At 43.4% G+C, this 24,492-nt stretch overlaps 1 protein-coding gene across 1 annotated transcript in view; it reads right to left on the reverse strand.

Annotated features, from left to right (window-relative positions):
• The window catches only part of LOC135544201 (fructose-1,6-bisphosphatase isozyme 2-like), a 47,292-nt gene extending 44,238 nt beyond the window's left edge, over positions 1-3,054 (reverse strand). Inside the window, exon 1 of the mRNA XM_064971681.1 lies at positions 2,758-3,054. Within this exon, the coding sequence (XP_064827753.1) occupies positions 2,758-2,933 (176 nt within the window). The 5' untranslated portion in view covers positions 2,934-3,054. The remainder of the gene's footprint in view (positions 1-2,757) is intronic.
• Between the last annotated feature and the right edge of the window lie 21,438 nt (positions 3,055-24,492).

Consider the following 24,492-nt stretch of genomic DNA (forward strand, 5'->3'; position numbering starts at 1 on the left):
CTAAAAGTGGCAGTAATAAAGCCTCTCTTGAAAAAGCCAAACCTTGACGAGAAAATATAAAAACTAATCGGCCTATATCGAATCTCCAATTCCTCTCAAACATTCTTGAAAAAGCTGTTGAGCAGCAACACATTGCCTTCCTGAAGACAAACAATGTATACGAAATGCTTCAGTCTGGTTTTACACCCCATCATAGCACTGAGACTGCAGTCGTGAAGGTGGTAAATTACCTTTTAATGGCATCAGACCGAGGCTCTGCATCTGTCATTGTGCTCCTAGACCTTAATGCTGCTTTTGATATCAGTTTGTCTCTGTGGATGGTTTGTCCTCTGACAAATCAACTGTAAATGTTGGTGTTCCTCAAGGTTCCGTTTTAGGACCACTATTGTTTTCATTATATGTTTGACCTCTTGGTGATGTCATTTGGAAACATAATGTTAACTTTCACTGCTATGCGGATGATACAGAGCTGTACATTTCAATGAAACATGGTGAAGCCCTAAAATTGCCCTCCCTGGAAGCCTGTGTTTCAGACACAAGGAAAATGTGTTACTTTTAAACTCGAACAAAACAGAGATGCTAGTTCTACGTCCCAAGAAACAATAAGATCTAAACAAGTTCTAAACACGGCTGCTAGAATCTTGACTAGAACCAAAAAATGTGATCATATTACTCCAGTGCTAGCCTCTCTACACTGGCTTCCTGTTAAGGCTAGGGATGATTTCAAGGTTTTACTGCTAACCTTCAAAGCAAACAGCCTGAGCTAGGGCTTTCTCCTATAGAGCTACATTTTTATGGAATGATCTGCCTATCCATGTGAGAGATGCAGACTCGGTCTCAAACTTTAAGTCTTTATTGAAGACTCATCTCTTCAGTAGGTCCTATGATTGAGTGTAGTCTGGCCCAGGGGTGTGAAGGTGAACGGAAAGGCTCTGGAGCGACGGACCGCCCTTGCTGTCTCTGCCTGGCCGGTTCCCCTCTCTCCACCGGGATTCTCTGCCTCTAACCCTATTACAGAGGCTGAGTCACGGGCTTACTGGTGCTCTTCCATGCTGTAACTTGGAGGGGTGCATCACTTGAGTGGGTTGAGTCAATGATGTGATCTTCCTGTCCGGGTTGGCGCCCCCCTCGGGTTCTTGCTGTGGGGGAGATCTTTGTGGGCTATATTCAGCCTTATCTCAGGGTAGTAAGTTGGTGGTTTGAAGATATCCCTCTCGTGGTGTGGGGGATGTGCTTTGGCAAAGTGGGTGGGGTTATATCCTGCCTGGTTGGCCCTGTCCTGTGGGTATCGTCGGACGAGGCCACAGTGCCTCCAGTCCCCTCCTGTCTCAGCCTCCAGTACTTATGCTGCAGTAGTTTGTGTCGGGGGGCTAGGGTCAGTCTGTTATGTCTGGAGTACTTCTCCTGTCTTATCCGGTGTCCTGTGTGAATTTAAGTATGCTCCCTCTAACTATTTCTCTCTCTCTTTCTCTCTTTTCTCTCTTCTCTCGGAGGACCTGAGCCCTAGGATCATGCCTCAAGACTACCTGGCATGATGACTCCTTGCTGTCCCCAGTCTACCTGGTCGTGCTGCTGCTCCAGTTTCAACTGTGTTGCCTGCGGCTATGGAACCCTGACCTGTTCACCGGAAGTGCTACCTGTCCCAGACCTGCTGTTTTCGACTCTCTCTCTACTGTGTCTGCTGTCTCTAACTCTGAATGATCAGCTATGAAAAGCCAACTGACATTTACTCATGAGGTGTTGACCTGTTGCCCCCTCTACAACCACTGTGAATATTATTATTTTACCCTGCTGGTCATCTATGAACATCTTGGCCATGTACTTTTATGATCTCCATCTGGCACAGCCAGAAGATCACTGGCCACCCCTCAGCCCCTGGTTCCTCTCTAGATTTCTTCCTAAGTTCCTGCCTTTCTAGGGAGTTTTTCCTAGCCACCAGGCTTCTACATCTGCATTGCTTGCTGCTTGGGGTTTTAGGCTGGGTTTCTGTATAGCACTTTGTGACATCGGCTGATGCAAAAAGGGCTTTAAAAACGCTATCTCCTGCTGAATACAACATCCTGTACTGTCCCAGAGAACAGCTATCTACATTCAGCCTTAAATATCACAGGTCATGAAGGAACATGTGTCCCCATGCATTCAACTCACCACACCCATTTCATTCACATGCTGCTGCCTGTAGGTTACTCTCAAACAGTAGTTAGCTAACTGACTTTAACATCCTGTTGCTCTGATTCAACTGAGAGGAGAGTACCGTAGAAACATGTCACACTGCAGAGGGGGACGTCCTTAATTAACACTATATACTGTCTCTATCACAAACGCTGTCTGTCTCTCAATCTCTTCTGCCATCCATGTTGCATGAATGAATTGAAAATGGTTCATAACTTTCAATCAGGACTTTCCAATAACTTTTGAATTATGTTTCAAAGGTACAGGTGGAGGTGCAGAGAGACAGTGTAGAACTAACAGGTGGAGGTGCAGAGAGAAAGCGTAGTACTTACAGGTGGAGGTGCAGGGAGACAGTGTAGTACTTACAGGTGTACTGTAGTCAGGGAGACAGTGTAGTACTTACAGGTGTACTGTAGTCAGGGAGACAGTGTAGTACTTACAGGTGTGCTGTAGTCAGGGAGACAGTGTAGTACTTATAGGTGTACTGTAGTCAGGGAGACAGTGTAGTACTTACAGGTGGAGGTGCAGGGAGACAGTGTAGTACTTACAGGTGTGCTGTAGTCAGGGAGACAGTGTAGTACTTACAGGTGTGCGAGTCCGGCCTTACGCACGGCGCAGGAGATGGCTTTGATGGATGTCAGCAGACTGTTAATCAGCTGGGTCAGCTCTCCTGTTGACCCCTTGACCTGGCGCCCCGTCTCCATCACAAACCGAGTTAGGGTCCACACGTCCGTGTCGATCTTAGAACTATTATCCGACATGTTGTAGCCGTGTTGGGGTCCTACCTCGTTGGGTCCGGGTTAGGCTGATACTCCTGGGTAGAGAAGCACGACTGTGTCTGTGAGAGATGTATGAGTGAGTGAGAGGGTCAGGCTGTGTGTGTGTGAGAGAGAGCAGCTGTTAACAGAGAAGGTCAACCTCATTCCAGCAGCATGGCTGAACGCCGAGGTTATATTTGTGGTGGCAGTACAGGGGGAGAGTAGAGAGGGTATAGAGTGGAAGCAAACCTTTGGTCACAGACAGACGGATATGTACAGTGGGGAGAACAAGTATTTGATACACTGCCGATTTTGCAGGTTTTCCTTCTTCCAAAGCATGTAGAGGTCTGTAATTTTTTTAATCATAGATCCACTTCAACTGTGAGAGACGGAATCTAAAACAAAAATCCCAAAAATCACATTGTATGATTTTTAAGTAATTAATTAGCTTTTTATTATTTTGTGTCTGGACTTTCTAAGACAGAAGTTCAATACTAGAAGGATGCAGTAAGACATGTCCATACTAGAAGGATGCAGTAAGACATGTCCATACTAGAAGGATGCAGTAAGACATGTCCATACTAGAAGGATGCAGTAAGACATGTCCATACTAGAAGGATGCAGTAAGACTCATCATAGATACTAGTGAGTAGACCTATCATAGATACTGGTGATTAGACTCATCATAGATACGAGTGAGTAGACCTATCGTAGATACTAGTGAGTAGACTCATCATAGATAGTAGTGAGTAGACTCATCATAGATTCTAGAGTAGACTCATCATAGATAGTGAGTAGACTCATCGTAGATACTAGTGAGTAGACTCATCATAGATAGTAGTGAGTAGACCTATCATAGATACTAGTGAGTAGACTCATCGTAGATACTAGTGAGTAGACTCATCATAGATAGTAGTGAGTAGACCTATCATAGATACTAGTGAGTAGACTCATCATAGATACTAGTGAGTAGACCTATCATAGATGCTAGTGAGTAGACCTATCATAGATACCAGTGAGTAGACTCATCATAGATACTAGTGAGTAGACTCATCATAGATTGTGAGTAGACTCATCATAGATAGTGAGTAGACTCATCATAGATAGTGAGTAGACTCACCATAGATACTAGTGAGTAGACTCATCATAGACACTAGTGAGTAGACTCATCATAGATTCTAGAATAGACTCATCATACATACTAGAGTAGACTCATCATAGATAGTGAGTAGACTCATCATAGATACTAGTGAGTAGACTCATCATAGATACTAGTTGGTAGACTCATCATAGATTCTAGAGTAGACTCATCATAGATAGTGAGTAGACTCATCATAGATAGTGAGTAGACTCATCATAGATAGTGAGTAGGCTCATCATAGATACTAGTGAGTAGACTCACCATAGATACTAGTGAGTAGACTCATCATAGATAGATAGTGAGTAGACCTATCATAGATAGTGAGTAGACTGATCATAGATAGTGAATAGAGTCATTCCGCTACAAGACCATGGTGCTTGCCTACGGAGCTGTGAGGGGAACGGCATCGCAGTACCTCCAGGCTCTGATCAGGCCCTACACCCAAGCAAGGGCACTGCGTTCATCCACCTCTGGCCTGCTCGCCTCCCTACCATTGAGGAAGTACAGTTCCCGCTCAGCCCAGTCAAAACTGTTCGCTGCTCTGGCCCCCCAATGGTGGAACAAACTCCCTCACGACGCCAGGACAGCGGAGTCAATCACCACCTTCCGGAGACACCTGAAACCCCACCTCTTCAAGGAATACCTAGGATAGGATAAGTAATCCTTCTCACCCCCCCCTTAATGATTTAGATGCACTATTGTGGAGTGGCTGTTCCACTGGATGTCAGGAGGTGAGTTCACCAATTTGTAAGTCGCTCTGGATAAGAGCGTCTGCTAAATGACTTAAATGTAAATGTAAAATCATAGATACCAGTGAGCAGACTCATCATAGATACTAGTGAGCAGACACATCATAGATACTAGTCAGTAGACTCATCATAGATAGTGAGTAGACTCATCACAGATAGTGAGTAGACTCATCATAGACACTAGTGAGTAGACTCATCATAGATAGTGAGAAGACTCACCATAGATACTAGTGAATAGACTCACCACAGATACTAGTGAGTAGACTCACCATAGACACTAGTGAGTAGACTCATCATAGATAGTGAGTAGACTGATCATAGATAGTGAATAGAGTCATCATAGATACCAGTGAGCAGACTCATCATAGATACTAGTGAGCAGACACATCATAGATACTAGTCAGTAGACTCATCATAGATACTAGTGAGCAGACACATCATAGATAGTGAGTAGACTCATCACAGATAGTGAGTAGACTCATCATAGACACTAGTGAGTAGACTCATCATAGATAGTGAGTAGACTCACCATAGATACTAATGAATAGACTCACCATAGATACTAGTGAGTAGACTCACCATAGACACTAGTGAGTAGACTCATCATAGATAGTGAGTAGACTCATCATAGATAGTAGTGATAGTAGTTGTGTTGTTTTACAGGGTCAGCCATAGTAGTGGTGAATTGTGTTGTTTTACAGGGTCAGCCATAGTAGTGGTGAATTGTGTTGTTTTACAGGGTCAGCCATAGTAGTAGTGAATTGTGTTGTTTTACAGGTTCAGCCATAGTAGTGGTGAATTGTGTTGTTTTACAGGGTCAGCCATAGTAGTGGTGAATTGTGTTGTTTTACAGGGTCAGCCATAGTAGTAGTGAATTGTGTTGTTTTACAGGGTCAGCCATAGTAGTAGTGAATTGTGTTGTTTTACAGGGTCAGCCATAGTAGTAGTGAATTGTGTTGTTTTACAGGGTCAGGCATAGTAGTAGTGAATTGTGTTGTTTTACAGGGTCAGCCATAGTAGTAGTGAATTGTGTTGTTTTACAGGGTCAGCCATAGTAGTAGTATTAGTAGTTGTGTTGTTTTACAGGGTCAGCCATAGTAGTAGTGAATTGTGTTGTTTTACAGGGTCAGCCATAGTAGTAGTGAATTGTGTTGTTTTACAGGGTCAGCCATAGTAGTAGTGAATTGTGTTGTTTTACAGGGTCAGCCATAGTAGTAGTGAATTGTGTTGTTTTACAGGGTCAGGCATAGTAGTGGTGAATTGTGTTGTTTTACAGGGTCAGCCATAGTAGTAGTGAATTGTGTTGTTTTACAGGGTCAGCCATAGTAGTAGTGAATTGTGTTGTTTTACAGGGTCGGCCATAGTAGTGATAGTAGTTGTGTTGTTTTACAGGGTCAGCCATAGTAGTAGTGAATTGTGTTGTTTTACAGGGTCAGCCATAGTAGTGGTGAATTGTGTTGTTTTACAGGGTCAGCCATAGTAGTGGTGAATTGTGTTGTTTTACAGGGTCAGGCATAGTAGTGGTGAATTGTGTTGTTTTACAGGGTCAGCCATAGTAGTGGTGAATTGTGTTGTTTTACAGGGTCAGCCATAGTAGTAGTGAATTGTGTTGTTTTACAGGGTCAGCCATAGTAGTGGTGAATTGTGTTGTTTTACAGGGTCAGCCATAGTAGTAGTGAATTGTGTTGTTTTACAGGGTCAGGCATAGTAGTAGTGAATTGTGTTTTTTTACAGGGTCAGGCATAGTAGTAGTGAATTGTGTTGTTTTACAGGGTCAGCCATAGTAGTAGTGAATTGTGTTGTTTTACAGGGTCAGGCATAGTAGTGGTGAATTGTGTTGTTTTACAGGGTCAGGCATAGTAGTAGTGAATTGTGTTGTTTTACAGGGTCAGCCATAGTAGTAGTGAATTGTGTTGTTTTACAGGGTCAGCCATAGTAGTAGTGAATTGTGTTGTTTTACAGGGTCAGGCATAGTAGTAGTGAATTGTGTTGTTTTACAGGGTCAGCCATAGTAGTAGTGAATTGTGTTGTTTTACAGGGTCAGGCATAGTAGTGGTGAATTGTGTTGTTTTACAGGGTCAGGCATAGTAGTAGTGAATTGTGTTGTTTTACAGGGTCAGCCATAGTAGTAGTGAATTGTGTTGTTTTACAGGGTCAGCCATAGTAGTAGTATTAGTAGTTGTGTTGTTTTACAGGGTCAGCCATAGTAGTAGTATTAGTAGTTGTGTTGTTTTACAGGGTCAGCCATAGTAGTAGTGAATTGTGTTGTTTTACAGGGTCAGGCATAGTAGTGGTGAATTGTGTTGTTTTACAGGGTCAGCCATAGTAGTGGTGAATTGTGTTGTTTTACAGGGTCAGCCATAGTAGTAGTGAATTGTGTTGTTTTACAGGGTCAGCCATAGTAGTGGAGAATTGTGTTGTTTTACAGGGTCAGCCATAGTAGTGGTGAATTGTGTTGTTTTACAGGGTCAGCCATAGTAGTTGTGTTGTTTTACAGGGTCAGCCATAGTAGTAGTGAATTGTGTTGTTTTACAGGGTCAGCCATAGTAGTAGTGAATTGTGTTGTTTTACAGGGTCAGGCATAGTAGTAGTGAATTGTGTTGTTTTACAGGGTCAGCCATAGTAGTAGTGAATTGTGTTGTTTTACAGGGTCAGGCATAGTAGTGGTGAATTGTGTTGTTTTACAGGGTCAGGCATAGTAGTAGTGAATTGTGTTGTTTTACAGGGTCAGCCATAGTAGTAGTGAATTGTGTTGTTTTACAGGGTCAGCCATAGTAGTAGTGAATTGTGTTGTTTTACAGGGTCAGGCATAGTAGTAGTGAATTGTGTTGTTTTACAGGGTCAGCCATAGTAGTAGTGAATTGTGTTGTTTTACAGGGTCAGCCATAGTAGTAGTATTAGTAGTTGTGTTGTTTTACAGGGTCAGCCATAGTAGTAGTGAATTGTGTTGTTTTACAGGGTCAGCCATAGTAGTAGTGAATTGTGTTGTTTTACAGGGTCAGGCATAGTAGTGGTGAATTGTGTTGTTTTACAGGGTCAGGCATAGTAGTGGTGAATTGTGTTGTTTTACAGGGTCAGCCATAGTAGTAGTGAATTGTGTTGTTTTACAGGGTCAGCCATAGTAGTGGAGAATTGTGTTGTTTTACAGGGTCAGGCATAGTAGTGGTGAATTGTGTTGTTTTACAGGGTCAGCCATAGTAGTGATAGTAGTTGTGTTGTTTTACAGGGTCAGCCATAGTAGTAGTGAATTGTGTTGTTTTACAGGGTCAGCCATAGTAGTGGTGAATTGTGTTGTTTTACAGGGTCAGCCATAGTAGTGGTGAATTGTGTTGTTTTACAGGGTCAGCCATAGTAGTGATAGTAGTTGTGTTGTTTTACAGGGTCAGCCATATTAGTAGTGAATTGTGTTGTTTTACAGGGTCAGCCATAGTAGTGGTGAATTGTGTTGTTTTACAGGGTCAGCCATAGTAGTGATAGTAGTTGTGTTGTTTTACAGGGTCAGCCATAGTAGTAGTGAATTGTGTTGTTTTACAGGGTCAGGCATAGTAGTGATAGTAGTTGTGTTGTTTTACAGGGTCAGCCATAGTAGTAGTGAATTGTGTTGTTTTACAGGGTCAGCCATAGTAGTGGTGAATTGTGTTGTTTTACAGGGTCAGGCATAGTAGTGGTGAATTGTGTTGTTTTACAGGGTCAGCCATAGTAGTGGTGAATTGTGTTGTTTTACAGGGTCAGCCATAGTAGTAGTGAATTGTGTTGTTTTACAGGGTCAGCCATAGTAGTGGTGAATTGTGTTGTTTTACAGGGTCAGCCATAGTAGTAGTGAATTGTGTTGTTTTACAGGGTCAGGCATAGTAGTAGTGAATTGTGTTTTTTTACAGGGTCAGGCATAGTAGTAGTGAATTGTGTTGTTTTACAGGGTCAGCCATAGTAGTAGTGAATTGTGTTGTTTTACAGGGTCAGGCATAGTAGTGGTGAATTGTGTTGTTTTACAGGGTCAGCCATAGTAGTGGTGAATTGTGTTGTTTTACAGGGTCAGCCATAGTAGTAGTGAATTGTGTTGTTTTACAGGGTCAGCCATAGTAGTGGAGAATTGTGTTGTTTTACAGGGTCAGCCATAGTAGTGGTGAATTGTGTTGTTTTACAGGGTCAGCCATAGTAGTGATAGTAGTTGTGTTGTTTTACAGGGTCAGCCATAGTAGTAGTGAATTGTGTTGTTTTACAGGGTCAGCCATAGTAGTAGTGAATTGTGTTGTTTTACAGGGTCAGCCATAGTAGTAGTGAATTGTGTTGTTTTACAGGGTCAGCCATAGTAGTAGTGAATTGTGTTGTTTTACAGGGTCAGGCATAGTAGTGGTGAATTGTGTTGTTTTACAGGGTCAGGCATAGTAGTAGTGAATTGTGTTGTTTTACAGGGTCAGCCATAGTAGTAGTGAATTGTGTTGTTTTACAGGGTCAGCCATAGTAGTAGTGAATTGTGTTGTTTTACAGGGTCAGGCATAGTAGTAGTGAATTGTGTTGTTTTACAGGGTCAGCCATAGTAGTAGTGAATTGTGTTGTTTTACAGGGTCAGCCATAGTAGTAGTATTAGTAGTTGTGTTGTTTTACAGGGTCAGCCATAGTAGTAGTGAATTGTGTTGTTTTACAGGGTCAGCCATAGTAGTAGTGAATTGTGTTGTTTTACAGGGTCAGGCATAGTAGTGGTGAATTGTGTTGTTTTACAGGGTCAGGCATAGTAGTGGTGAATTGTGTTGTTTTACAGGGTCAGCCATAGTAGTGGTGAATTGTGTTGTTTTACAGGGTCAGCCATAGTAGTAGTGAATTGTGTTGTTTTACAGGGTCAGCCATAGTAGTGGAGAATTGTGTTGTTTTACAGGGTCAGCCATAGTAGTGGTGAATTGTGTTGTTTTACAGGGTCAGCCATAGTAGTGATAGTAGTTGTGTTGTTTTACAGGGTCAGCCATAGTAGTAGTGAATTGTGTTGTTTTACAGGGTCGGCCATAGTAGTGATAGTAGTTGTGTTGTTTTACAGGGTCAGCCATAGTAGTAGTGAATTGTGTTGTTTTACAGGGTCAGCCATAGTAGTGGTGAATTGTGTTGTTTTACAGGGTCAGCCATAGTAGTGGTGAATTGTGTTGTTTTACAGGGTCAGGCATAGTAGTGGTGAATTGTGTTGTTTTACAGGGTCAGCCATAGTAGTGGTGAATTGTGTTGTTTTACAGGGTCAGCCATAGTAGTAGTGAATTGTGTTGTTTTTCAGGGTCAGCCATAGTAGTGGTGAATTGTGTTGTTTTACAGGGTCAGCCATAGTAGTAGTGAATTGTGTTGTTTTTCAGGGTCAGCCATAGTAGTGGTGAATTGTGTTGTTTTACAGGGTCAGCCATAGTAGTAGTGAATTGTGTTGTTTTACAGGGTCAGGCATAGTAGTAGTGAATTGTGTTTTTTTACAGGGTCAGGCATAGTAGTAGTGAATTGTGTTGTTTTACAGGGTCAGCCATAGTAGTAGTGAATTGTGTTGTTTTACAGGGTCAGCCATAGTAGTAGTGAATTGTGTTGTTTTACAGGGTCAGCCATAGTAGTGGTGAATTGTGTTGTTTTACAGGGTCAGGCATAGTAGTAGTGAATTGTGTTGTTTTACAGGGTCAGCCATAGTAGTAGTGAATTGTGTTGTTTTACAGGGTCAGCCATAGTAGTAGTGAATTGTGTTGTTTTACAGGGTCAGGCATAGTAGTAGTGAATTGTGTTGTTTTACAGGGTCAGCCATAGTAGTAGTGAATTGTGTTGTTTTACAGGGTCAGGCATAGTAGTGGTGAATTGTGTTGTTTTACAGGGTCAGGCATAGTAGTAGTGAATTGTGTTGTTTTACAGGGTCAGCCATAGTAGTAGTATTAGTAGTTGTGTTGTTTTACAGGGTCAGGCATAGTAGTAGTGAATTGTGTTGTTTTACAGGGTCAGCCATAGTAGTAGTGAATTGTGTTGTTTTACAGGGTCAGCCATAGTAGTAGTGAATTGTGTTGTTTTACAGGGTCAGGCATAGTAGTAGTGAATTGTGTTGTTTTACAGGGTCAGCCATAGTAGTAGTGAATTGTGTTGTTTTACAGGGTCAGGCATAGTAGTGGTGAATTGTGTTGTTTTACAGGGTCAGGCATAGTAGTAGTGAATTGTGTTGTTTTACAGGGTCAGCCATAGTAGTAGTATTAGTAGTTGTGTTGTTTTACAGGGTCAGCCATAGTAGTAGTGAATTGTGTTGTTTTACAGGGTCAGCCATAGTAGTAGTGAATTGTGTTGTTTTACAGGGTCAGGCATAGTAGTGGTGAATTGTGTTGTTTTACAGGGTCAGCCATAGTAGTGGTGAATTGTGTTGTTTTACAGGGTCAGCCATAGTAGTAGTGAATTGTGTTGTTTTACAGGGTCAGCCATAGTAGTGGAGAATTGTGTTGTTTTACAGGGTCAGCCATAGTAGTGGTGAATTGTGTTGTTTTACAGGGTCAGCCATAGTAGTGATAGTAGTTGTGTTGTTTTACAGGGTCAGCCATAGTAGTAGTGAATTGTGTTGTTTTACAGGGTCGGCCATAGTAGTGATAGTAGTTGTGTTGTTTTACAGGGTCAGCCATAGTAGTAGTGAATTGTGTTGTTTTACAGGGTCAGCCATAGTAGTGGTGAATTGTGTTGTTTTACAGGGTCAGCCATAGTAGTGGTGAATTGTGTTGTTTTACAGGGTCAGGCATAGTAGTGGTGAATTGTGTTGTTTTACAGGGTCAGCCATAGTAGTGGTGAATTGTGTTGTTTTACAGGGTCAGCCATAGTAGTAGTGAATTGTGTTGTTTTACAGGGTCAGCCATAGTAATGGTGAATTGTGTTGTTTTACAGGGTCAGCCATAGTAGTAGTGAATTGTGTTGTTTTACAGGGTCAGGCATAGTAGTAGTGAATTGTGTTTTTTTACAGGGTCAGGCATAGTAGTAGTGAATTGTGTTGTTTTACAGGGTCAGCCATAGTAGTAGTGAATTGTGTTGTTTTACAGGGTCAGCCATAGTAGTAGTGAATTGTGTTGTTTTACAGGGTCAGGCATAGTAGTGGTGAATTGTGTTGTTTTACAGGGTCAGCCATAGTAGTGGTGAATTGTGTTGTTTTACAGGGTCAGGCATAGTAGTAGTGAATTGTGTTGTTTTACAGGGTCAGCCATAGTAGTGGAGAATTGTGTTGTTTTACAGGGTCAGCCATAGTAGTGGTGAATTGTGTTGTTTTACAGGGTCAGCCATAGTAGTGATAGTAGTTGTGTTGTTTTACAGGGTCAGCCATAGTAGTAGTGAATTGTGTTGTTTTACAGGGTCAGCCATAGTAGTAGTGAATTGTGTTGTTTTACAGGGTCAGCCATAGTAGTAGTGAATTGTGTTGTTTTACAGGGTCAGGCATAGTAGTGGTGAATTGTGTTGTTTTACAGGGTCAGGCATAGTAGTAGTGAATTGTGTTGTTTTACAGGGTCAGCCATAGTAGTAGTGAATTGTGTTGTTTTACAGGGTCAGCCATAGTAGTTGTGAATTGTGTTGTTTTACAGGGTCAGGCATAGTAGTAGTGAATTGTGTTGTTTTACAGGGTCAGCCATAGTAGTAGTGAATTGTGTTGTTTTACAGGGTCAGCCATAGTAGTAGTATTAGTAGTTGTGTTGTTTTACAGGGTCAGCCATAGTAGTAGTGAATTGTGTTGTTTTACAGGGTCAGCCATAGTAGTAGTGAATTGTGTTGTTTTACAGGGTCAGGCATAGTAGTGGTGAATTGTGTTGTTTTACAGGGTCAGGCATAGTAGTGGTGAATTGTGTTGTTTTACAGGGTCAGCCATAGTAGTGGTGAATTGTGTTGTTTTACAGGGTCAGCCATAGTAGTAGTGAATTGTGTTGTTTTACAGGGTCAGCCATAGTAGTGGAGAATTGTGTTGTTTTACAGGGTCAGCCATAGTAGTGGTGAATTGTGTTGTTTTACAGGGTCAGCCATAGTAGTGATAGTAGTTGTGTTGTTTTACAGGGTCAGCCATAGTAGTAGTGAATTGTGTTGTTTTACAGGGTCGGCCATAGTAGTGATAGTAGTTGTGTTGTTTTACAGGGTCAGCCATAGTAGTAGTGAATTGTGTTGTTTTACAGGGTCAGCCATAGTAGTGGTGAATTGTGTTGTTTTACAGGGTCAGCCATAGTAGTGGTGAATTGTGTTGTTTTACAGGGTCAGGCATAGTAGTGGTGAATTGTGTTGTTTTACAGGGTCAGCCATAGTAGTGTTGAATTGTGTTGTTTTACAGGGTCAGCCATAGTAGTAGTGAATTGTGTTGTTTTACAGGGTCAGCCATAGTAGTGGTGAATTGTGTTGTTTTACAGGGTCAGCCATAGTAGTAGTGAATTGTGTTGTTTTACAGGGTCAGGCATAGTAGTAGTGAATTGTGTTTTTTTACAGGGTCAGGCATAGTAGTAGTGAATTGTGTTGTTTTACAGGGTCAGCCATAGTAGTAGTGAATTGTGTTGTTTTACAGGGTCAGCCATAGTAGTAGTGAATTGTGTTGTTTTACAGGGTCAGCCATAGTAGTGGTGAATTGTGTTGTTTTACAGGGTCAGGCATAGTAGTAGTGAATTGTGTTGTTTTACAGGGTCAGCCATAGTAGTAGTGAATTGTGTTGTTTTACAGGGTCAGCCATAGTAGTAGTGAATTGTGTTGTTTTACAGGGTCAGGCATAGTAGTAGTGAATTGTGTTGTTTTACAGGGTCAGCCATAGTAGTAGTGAATTGTGTTGTTTTACAGGGTCAGGCATAGTAGTGGTGAATTGTGTTGTTTTACAGGGTCAGGCATAGTAGTAGTGAATTGTGTTGTTTTACAGGGTCAGCCATAGTAGTAGTATTAGTAGTTGTGTTGTTTTACAGGGTCAGGCATAGTAGTAGTGAATTGTGTTGTTTTACAGGGTCAGCCATAGTAGTAGTGAATTGTGTTGTTTTACAGGGTCAGGCATAGTAGTGGTGAATTGTGTTGTTTTACAGGGTCAGGCATAGTAGTAGTGAATTGTGTTGTTTTACAGGGTCAGCCATAGTAGTAGTATTAGTAGTTGTGTTGTTTTACAGGGTCAGCCATAGTAGTAGTGAATTGTGTTGTTTTACAGGGTCAGCCATAGTAGTAGTGAATTGTGTTGTTTTACAGGGTCAGGCATAGTAGTGGTGAATTGTGTTGTTTTACAGGGTCAGCCATAGTAGTGGTGAATTGTGTTGTTTTACAGGGTCAGCCATAGTAGTAGTGAATTGTGTTGTTTTACAGGGTCAGCCATAGTAGTGGAGAATTGTGTTGTTTTACAGGGTCAGCCATAGTAGTAGTGAATTGTGTTGTTTTACAGGGTCAGCCATAGTAGTGATAGTAGTTGTGTTGTTTTACAGGGTCAGCCATAGTAGTAGTGAATTGTGTTGTTTTACAGGGTCGGCCATAGTAGTGATAGTAGTTGTGTTGTTTTACAGGGTCAGCCATAGTAGTAGTGAATTGTGTTGTTTTACAGGGTCAGCCATAGTAGTGGTGAATTGTGTTGTTTTACAGGGTCAGCCATAGTAGTGGTGAATTGTGTTGTTTTACAGGGTCAGGCATAGTAGTGGTGAATTGTGTTGTTTTACAGTGTCAGCCATAGTAGTGGTGAATTGTGTTGTTTTACAGGGTCAGCCATAGTAGTAGTGAATTGTGTTGTTTTACAGGGTCAGCCATAGTAGTGGTGAATTGTGTTGTTTTACAGGGTCAGCCATAGTAGTAGTGAATTGTGTTGTTTTACAGGGTCAGGCATAGTAGTAGTGAATTGTGTTTTTTTACAGGGTCAGGCATAGTAGTAGTGAATTGTGTTGTTTTACAGGGTCAGCCATAGTAGTAGTGAATTGTGTTGTTTTACAGGGTCAGGCATAGTAGTGGTGAATTGTGTTGTTTTACAGGGTCAGGCATAGTAGTAGTGAATTGTGTTGTTTTACAGGGTCAGCCATAGTAGTAGTGAATTGTGTTGTTTTACAGGGTCAGGCATAGTAGTAGTGAATTGTGTTGTTTTACAGGGTCAGCCATAGTAGTAGTGAATTGTGTTGTTTTACAGGGTCAGGCATAGTAGTGGTGAATTGTGTTGTTTTACAGGGTCAGGCATAGTAGTAGTGAATTGTGTTGTTTTACAGGGTCAGCCATAGTAGTAGTGAATTGTGTTGTTTTACAGGGTCAGCCATAGTAGTAGTGAATTGTGTTGTTTTACAGGGTCAGGCATAGTAGTAGTGAATTGTGTTGTTTTACAGGGTCAGCCATAGTAGTGATAGTAGTTGTGTTGTTTTACAGGGTCAGCCATAGTAGTAGTGAATTGTGTTGTTTTACAGGGTCAGCCATAGTAGTAGTGAATTGTGTTGTTTTACAGGGTCAGGCATAGTAGTGGTGAATTGTGTTGTTTTACAGGGTCAGCCATAGTAGTAGTGAATTGTGTTGTTTTACAGGGTCAGCCATAGTAGTGGTGAATTGTGTTGTTTTACAGGGTCAGCCATAGTAGTAGTGAATTGTGTTGTTTTACAGGGTCAGCCATAGTAGTGGTGAATTGTGTTGTTTTACAGGGTCAGCCATAGTAGTAGTGAATTGTGTTGTTTTACAGGGTCAGGCATAGTAGTGCCCGGAGCCAATTAGTGTTAAGTTCTTTGCTCGAGGGCAAAGACAGATTATATTTTCAGCTCTGATATTTACAGATACCGATAGGCTACCTGCCATCTCTATGGGCATTGGTCAAACTGTACCCACTAAATAGGGGATAGGGTGCCACCTCTATGGGCCTTGGTCAAACTGTACGCACTAAATAGGGGATAGGGTGCCACCTCTATGGGCCTTGGTCAAACTGTACCCACTAAATAGGGGATAGGGTGCCACCTCTTTGGGCCTTGGTCAAACTGTACGCACTAAATAGGGGATAGGGTGCCACCTCTATGGGCCTTGGTCAAACTGTACCCACTAAATAGGGGATAGGGTGCCACCTCTATGGGCCTTGGTCAAACTGTACCCACTAAATAGGGGATAGGGTGCCACCTCTTTGGGCCTTGGTCAAACTGTACGCACTAAATAGGGGATAGGGTGCCACCTCTATGGGCCTTGGTCAAACTGTACCCACTAAATAGGGGATAGGGTGCCACCTCTATGGGCCTTGGTCAAACTGTACCCACTAAATAGGGGATAGAGTGCCACCTCTATGGGCCTTGGTCAAACTGTACCCACTAAATAGGGGATAGAGTGCCACCTATATGGGTCTTGGTCAAACTGTACCCACTAAATAGGGGATAGAGTGCCACCTATATGGGCCTTGGTCAAACTGTACCCACTAAATAGGGGATAGAGTGCCACCTATATGGGCCTTGGTCAAACGGTACGCACTAAATAGGGGATAGAGTGCCACCTCTATGGGCCTTGGTCAAACTGTACCCACTAAATAGGGGATAGAGTGCCACCTATATGGGCCTTGGTCAAACGATACGCACTAAATAGGGGATAGAGTGCCACCTCTATGGGCCTTGGTCAAACTGTACCCACTAAATAGTGTGCTGTTTGAGACACAGACTAAGACCTGACATTGAGGCTCGTTCCAGACTGGTTCAGGGAAGTTCAAGTGTGACTCAAATGTCACCTGCTCTTTAGTTGACCTGCAGAGTAAAGGTCGGCTCCTCCCCCGTTGGTCTTCAGTGTACACTCCACTCTCTGGCCGCAGCTGGAGCATAATGGAAGCTATTGTGATGGGTCTTTGAGTGTCTTTGACCTTAAGTCAAATTGGGTAATTTAGTGTGTTGAGGACATCATTGGTTCACAGAAAAAACCAAGGCCGGGATTCAATTGCGCTTTGTCCTCAATGCACACTTTTAAAAGGCAATGCTCCCATGTTTGCGGAAACCAAATTCACAGTAAACGCTGCATATGTCGTCACAACAGGAAATGACCTGTAAACGGATCATTGTCCAAATCCACTATCGGATTGAATCCAGGCCCGAGTCACGATAGCGGTGTTGTTAGGCAGACAAAGATACTGGTATATTGATTGTCTATCAGTTTGATTTATCTTTGCTGTTCATTTTAGAGCATCTGATTACTACTGGTGTTGTGTATAAGCGGTAAAATAGGATCGCAAAGTAAGAGACTCACAACAACACGATGACATCATCACCAGCGTCTATTATTCACATGCTTCATCATCCCAAACAAGGCACCTAGCTGTTAGCTACTGTAATAGCTAAAAGCTTCTGTACTGCATAGAGGTCGCATTAGGCAGTAGTGGAAATACGTTAAAGTACTACTTTAGTCACTTTTTGGGGGGGTATCTGTACTTCACCATTTTGACAACTTTTACTTTTACTTCACTACATTCTTAAAGAAAATAATATACTTTTTACTCCATACATTTTCCTTGACACCCAAAAGTAGTCGTTACGTTTTGAATGTTTAGCAGGACAGGAAATGGTCCAAGTCAAACACTTGGTCATCCCTACTGCCTCTGATCTGCCTCTGATCTGGTGGACTCACTAAAGAGAGAACATCCCTGGTCATCCCTACTGTCTCTGATCTGGTGGACTCACTAAACAGAGAACATCCCTAGTTATCCCTACTGCCTCTGATCTGGAGGACTCACTAAGCAGAGGACATCCCTGGTCATCCCTACTGCCTCTGATCTGGTGGACTCACTAAACAGAGAACATCCCTGGTCATCCCTACTGCCTCTGATCTGGAGGACTCACTAAACAGAAAACATCCCTGGTTATCCCTACTGCCTCTGATCTGGAGGACTCACTAAACAGAGAACATTCCTGGTCATCCCTACTGCCTCTGATCTGGAGGACTCACTAAACAGAGAACATCCCTGGTCATCCCTACTGCCTCTGATCTGGAGGACTCACTAAACAGAGAACATCCCTGGTCATCCCTACTGCCTCTGATCTGGTGGACTCACTAAACAGAGAACATTCCTGGTCATCCCTACTGCCTCTGATCTGGAGGACTCACTAAACAGAGAACATCCCTGGTCATCCCTACTGCCTCTGATCTGGAGGACTCACTAAACAGAGCACATCCCTGGTCATCCCCACTGCCTCTGATCTGGAGGACTCACTAAACAGAGAACATCCCTGGTCATCCCTACTGCCTCTGATCTGGAGGACTCACTAAACAGAGAACATCCCTGGTCATCCCTACTGCCTCTGATCTGGAGGACTCACTAAACAGAGAACATCCCTGGTCATCCCTACTGCCTCTGATCTGGAGGACTCACTAAACAGAGAACATCCCTGGTCATCCCTACTGCCTCTGATCTGGAGGACTCACTAAACAGAGAACATCCCTGGTCATCCCTACTGCCTCTGATCTGGAGGACTCACTAAACAGAGAACATCCCTGGTCATCCCTACTGCCTCTGATCTGGAGGACTCACTAAACAGAGAACATTCCTGGTCATCCCTACTGCCTCTGATCTGGAGGACTCACTAAACAGAGAACATCCCTGGTCATCCCTACTGCCTCTGATCTGGAGGACTCACTAAACAGAGAACATCACTGCTCATCCCTCTACTGCCTCTGATCTGGAGGACTCACTAAACAGAGAAAATCTTTGGTTATCCCAACTGCCTCTGATCTGGAGGACTCACTAAACAGAGAACATCACTGGTCCTCCCTACTGCCTCTGAACTGGAGGACTCACTAAACAGAGAACATCACTGCTCATCCCTCTACTGCCTCTGATCTGGAGGACTCACTAAACAGAGAAAATCTTTGGTTATCCCAACTGCCTCTGATCTGGAGGACTCACTAAACAGAGAACATCACTGGTCCTCCCTACTGCCTCTGAACTGGAGGACTCGCTAAACAGAGAACATCTCTGGTTATCCCTACTGCCTCTGATCTGAAGGACTCACTAAATAGAGAACATCCCTGATCATCCCTACTGCCTCTGATCTGGAGGACTCACTAAACAGAGAACATCCCTGGTCATCTAAACACAAATGCTTAGTTTGTAAATTATGTTGGAGCAAGCCCCTGGCTATCCGTTCTTTAAAAAAAACAATGGTGATGTCTGGTTTGCTTAGTGGTCTGGGGCCACTGGTGGTCCAAGAGGGTACTGCAGATCATCTGCAAATTCCTTTAAAATAAATTACAATGATGTAATGAGGGAAAACGGTCTCTTCCCCTCCAGTTCCTGGTCCAGGATGGGAAGTCATAGGAGGTGGCCATCTTGGTTTTCTTCTTGGTCTCTGGTCTGGGTGTTGTGGCTTGGTCTGGGTGGTGAGGCTTGGTCTGGGTGGTAATGCTTGGTCTGGGTGGTGAGGCTTTGTTCTGGGTGGTGAGGCCAGGTCTGGGTGGCGAGGCCAGTTCTGGGTGGTGAGGCTAGTTCTGGGTGGTGAGGCTTGGTCTGGGTGGTGAGGCTAGTTCTGTGTGGTGAGGCTAGTTCTGGGTGGTGAGGCCAGGTCTGGATGGTGAGGCCAGGTCTGGGTGGTGAGGCTAGTTCTGGGTGGTGAGGCCAGGTCTGGGTGGTGAGGCCAGGTCTGGGTGGTGAGGCCAGGTCTGGGTGGTGAGGCCAGGTCTGGGTGGTGAGGCCAGGTCTGGGTGGTGAGGCTTGGTCTGGGTGGTGAGGCCAGGTCTGGGTGGTGAGGCCAGGTCTGGGTGGTGAGGCTTGGTCTGGGTGGTGAGGCTAGTTCTGGGTGGTGAGGCTTGGTCTAGGTGGTGAGGCGACTTCTGGGTGGTGAGGCCAGGTCTGGGTGGTGAGGCTTGGTCTCGGTGGTGAGGCTTAGTCTGGGTGGTGAGGCTAGTTCTGGGTGGTGAGGCTTGGTCTGGGTGGTGAGGCGAGTTCTGGGTGGTGAGGCTAGTTCTGGGTGGTAATGCTTGGTCTGGGATGGTGAGGTTTGGCCTGGGTGTTGAGGCTTGAGTGTCTTTGGTCTTCAGTCTAGTGGTTGATGGTCTTCAAATCAAATTAAATACAATTGTACTTGTCACATGCCCCGAAAACAACAACCGTACAGTGAAATGCTGACTTACAAGCCCTTAACCTCTTGAAACTCTGGGGGCGCTATTTCATTTTTGGATGAAAAACGTTCCCGTTTTAAACAAGATATTTTGTCACAAAAAGATGCTCGACTATGCATATAATTGATAGCTTTGGAAAGAAAACACTCTGAATTTTCCAGAACTGCAAAGATATTGTCTGTGAATGCCCTAGAACAGGAGCTACAGGCAAAACCAAGATGAAACGGCAACCAGGAAATGAGCAGGATTTTTGAGGCTCTGTTTTCCATTGTCTCTTTATATGGCTGTGAATGCGACAGGAATGAGCCTGCCCTATCTATCGTTTCCCCAAGGTGTCTGCAGCATTGTGACGTATTTGTAGGCATATCATTGGAAGATTGACCATAAGAGACTACATTTTCCAGGTGTCCGCCCGGTGTCCTCCGTCGAAATTGGTGCGTCATTTTCAGCTGCTGGTATTTTTCCATGGGATTCTGAGGGGAAAGCAGGCTTCCACGAACGGCATATCAATGAAGAGATATGTGAAAAAACACCTTGAGGATTGATTCTAAACAACGTTTGCCATGTTTCGGTCGATATTATGGAGTTAATTCGGAAAAAGTTTGACGTTTTGGTGACTGAATGTTCAGTTAGTTTCGGTAGCCAAATGTGATGTACAAAATGGAGCGATTTCTCCTACACAAAGATTCTTTCAGGAAAAACTGAACATTTGCTATGTAACAGAGTCTCCTCATTGAAAACATCTTGAAGTTCTTCAAAGGTAAATGATTTTATTTATTTGGTTATCTGGTTTTTGTGAAAATGTTGCGTGCTAAATGCTACGCAAAATGCTAAGCTAGCTTGCAATACTCTTACACAAATGCTTGATTTGCTATGGTTCAAAAGCATATTTTGAAAATCTGAGATGACAGTGTTGTTAAGAAAAGGCTAAGCTTGAGAGCAGGCATATTATTTTCATTTCATTTGCGATTTTCAGAAATCGTTAACGTTGCGTTATGCTAATGAGCCTTGAGGCTTTATTCACGATCCCGGATCCGGGATGGGTAGTATCAAGAGGTTTTAACCAACCATGCTTTAAGAAGTTAAGAACAAAGTGTTAAGTAAAAAATAGATAAGTAGAAGAAAAAAAAAAATATATATATAAACTCAGCAAAAATAGAAACGTCCCTTTTTCAGGACCCTGTCTTTCAAAGATAATTCGTAAAAATCAAAATAACTTCACAGATCATCAATGTAAAGGGTTTAAACACTGTTTCCCATGCTTGTTCAATGAACCATAAACAATTATTAATGAACATGGACCTGTGGAACGGTCGTTAATAAATTAACAGTTTACAGATGGTAAGCAATTAAGGTCACAGTTATGAAAACTTAGGACACTAGAGGCCTTCTACTGATTCTGAAAAACACCAAAAGAAAGATGCCCAGGGTCCCTGCTCATCTGTGTGAACGTGCCTTAGACATGCTGCAAGGAGGCATGAGGACTGCAGATGTGGCCAGGGCAATACATTGCAATGTCCATACTGTGAGACGCCTAAGACAGCGCTACAGGGAGACAGGACGGACAGCTGATCGTCCTCGCAGTGGCAGAACACGTGTAACAACACCTGCACAGGATCGGTACATCCGAACATCACACCTGCGGGACAGGTACAGGATGGCAACAACAACTGCCCGAGTTACACCAGGAACGCACAATCCCTACTGTCATCAGTGCTCAGACTGTCTGCAATAGGCTGAGAGAGACTGAGGGCTTGTAGGCCTGTTGTAAGACAGGTCCTCATCAGACATCACCGGCAACAATGCCACCTATGGGCACAAACCCACTGTCGCTGGACCAGACAGGACTGGCAAAAAGTGCTCTTCACTGACAAGTCACGGTTTTGTCTCACCAGGGGTAATGGTCAGATTCACGTTTATCGTTGAAGGAATAAGCGTTACACCGAGGTCTGTACTCTGGAACGAGATCGATTTGGAGGTGGAGGTTACAGAAGTCATCAAAAGAGAGCGCCTGGGGAATAGGAGTGGAGCTAGGCACTGCAGGGCCTGGATTCAACTCTACATCGCCAGAGGAACAGAGGAGGAGTAGGATAAGAGTACGGCTAAAAGCAATAAGAAGGAGGTTTCTGGGGGGGATAAAATAGCTTACAGGTATAATGTACAGGCAAAGGTATGGTAGAATGTGAATACAGTGGAGGTAAACCTTGGTATTGAGTGATGAAGAGAGAGATATTGTCTCTAGAAACATCAGTGAAACCAGGAGATGTCATTGCATGTGTGGGTGGTGGAACTAATAGGTTGGATAAGGTATAGTGAGCAGGACTAGAGGCTCTACAGTGAAATAAGCCAATAAACACTAACCAGAACAGCAATGGACAAAGCATATTGACATTAAGGAGAGGCATGCTTAGTCGAGTGATCAAAAGGATCCGGTGAGTGGAGAGGTTGTTTGGGGGTCATGGCGATTTAGACAGCTAGCCAGGACATCGGTAGCAAGCTAGCATAGGATGGACGTCTGTTATTAGCCACCTCTTGCGTTCCGTCAGTAGATTAGTGGGGTTCCGTGTGGTAGAGGGGATTAATCCAAATCACACAACAACAACAAAAATAAAAACAATAGATATAGTTAGAGGCCCAAGAAGAAAAAAATATATAATAATAAAAAAAAAATTAAAAAATGTCCGATTGTCTATTCAGATAGCAGCCGATAAGACAGCTAACGGTTAGCAGACTGCAGATGGGCGTTCAGGTAACGTCAGGACGGAGGAGCCAGCCGGATAACTCCTTCGGGTAGATAACGTCGGCAGTCCAGTTGTGAAGGCCCGGTGGGGCTCCGCGTAGGCAGTAAAACGGGTCCGGATAGGTGACTGCAGCCCAGGAGTGATTGATGGAACTCTTCAGCTGGCTAGCTCCGGAATAATTGATGTTTGCTCCGGAATCGACGAAAGCCGATAGTCACACGGATAGCAGCTAGCTAGCTGTGAGATCCAGGTATGAATATCCAGAGTTAGCGGTAGAAATCCAGGGACATGGAGAGAAAAATAGGTCCGGTATGTTCCGTTCTGAGCCGCGCTGCGCCGTACAAAACTGGCGATAGATTTTCGAGCTAAAGGATAGCTGATGACCACAAACCGTGGTTAGCTGAATACTAACGATTTGCCAGTAAAGAAGCTAACTAGCTTCTGACCTAAATTCTGATTAGCTTCTGGAATTGCTTCTGGCTAGCTCCTGGCTAGCTTCTGGCTAGCTTCTGGCTAGTTTCTGGCTAGCTTATTGGAGTTTCTGGCTAGCTTCTTGGAGGATTACAGATTTGAGGTAAATAATACTTTTTTATAAATATATAAATAAATAAATTTATAAATATAAATTGGTGAGGCGGGTTGCAGGAGAGTGTTTTGAAGATGAGTTTATGGAAAATAAAAAAAATAAAAAATGTACGAAAAAAAGTTGTAAATATATATATATACGTCGTATCACCACATCCTCATCGACAGCCTTGGTTTCTCAAATGATTGCCTCGCCTGGTTCACCAACTACTTCTCTGATAGAGTTCAGTGTGTCAAATCGGAGGGTCTGCTGTCCGGACCTCTGGCAGTCTCTATGGGGGTGCCACAGGGTTCAATTATTGGACCGACTCTCTTCTCTGTATACATCAATGATGCGCTCTTGCTGCTGGTGAGTCTCTGATCCACCTCTACGCAGACGACACCATTCTGTATACTTCTGGCCCTTCTTTGGACACTGTGTTAACAACCCTCCAGGCAAGCTTCAATGCCATACAACTCTCCTTCAGTGGCCTCCAATTGCTCTTAAATACAAGTAAAACTAAATGCATGCTCTTCAACCGATCACTGCCTGCACCTCCATCATCACTACTCTGGACGGCTCTGACTTGAATACGTGGACAACTACAAATACCTAGGTGTCTGGTTAGATTGTAAACTCTCCTTCCAGACCCACATCAAACATCTCCAATCCAAAGTTAAATCTAGAATTGGCTTCCTATTTCGCAACAAAGCATCCTTCACTCATGCTGCCAAACATACCCTTGTAAAACTGACCATCCTACCAATCCTCGACTTCGGCGATGTCATTTACAAAATAACCTCCAATACCATACTCAACAAATTGGATGCAGTCTATCACAATGCAATCCGTTTTGCCACCAAAGCCCCATATACTACACCATATACTACCACCATTGCGACCTGTACGCTCTCGTTGGCTGGCCCTTGCTTCATACTCGTCGCCAAACCCACTGGCTCCATGTCATCTACAAGACCCTGCTAGATAAAGTCCCCCCTTATCTCTGCTCGCTGGTCACCATAGCATCTCCCTCCTGTAGCACACGCTCCAGCAGGTATATCTCTCTGGCCACCCCCAAAACCAATTCTTTCTTTGACCGCCTCCCCTTCCAGTTCTCTGCTGCCAATGACTGGAACGAACTACAAAAATCTCTGACACTGGAAACACTTATCTCCCTCAGTAGCTTTAAGCACCAACTGTCAGAGCAGCTCACAGATTACTGCACCTGTACATAGCCCACCTATAATTTAGCCCAAACAACTACCTCTTTCCCTACAGTATTTATTTATTTATCTTGCTCCTTTGCACCCCATTATTTTTATTTCTACTTTGCACATTCTTCCACTGCAAATCTACC

This window comes from Oncorhynchus masou, chromosome 1 (assembly GCF_036934945.1).
Source record: "Oncorhynchus masou masou isolate Uvic2021 chromosome 1, UVic_Omas_1.1, whole genome shotgun sequence".
Lineage (NCBI taxonomy): Eukaryota > Metazoa > Chordata > Actinopteri > Salmoniformes > Salmonidae > Oncorhynchus > Oncorhynchus masou.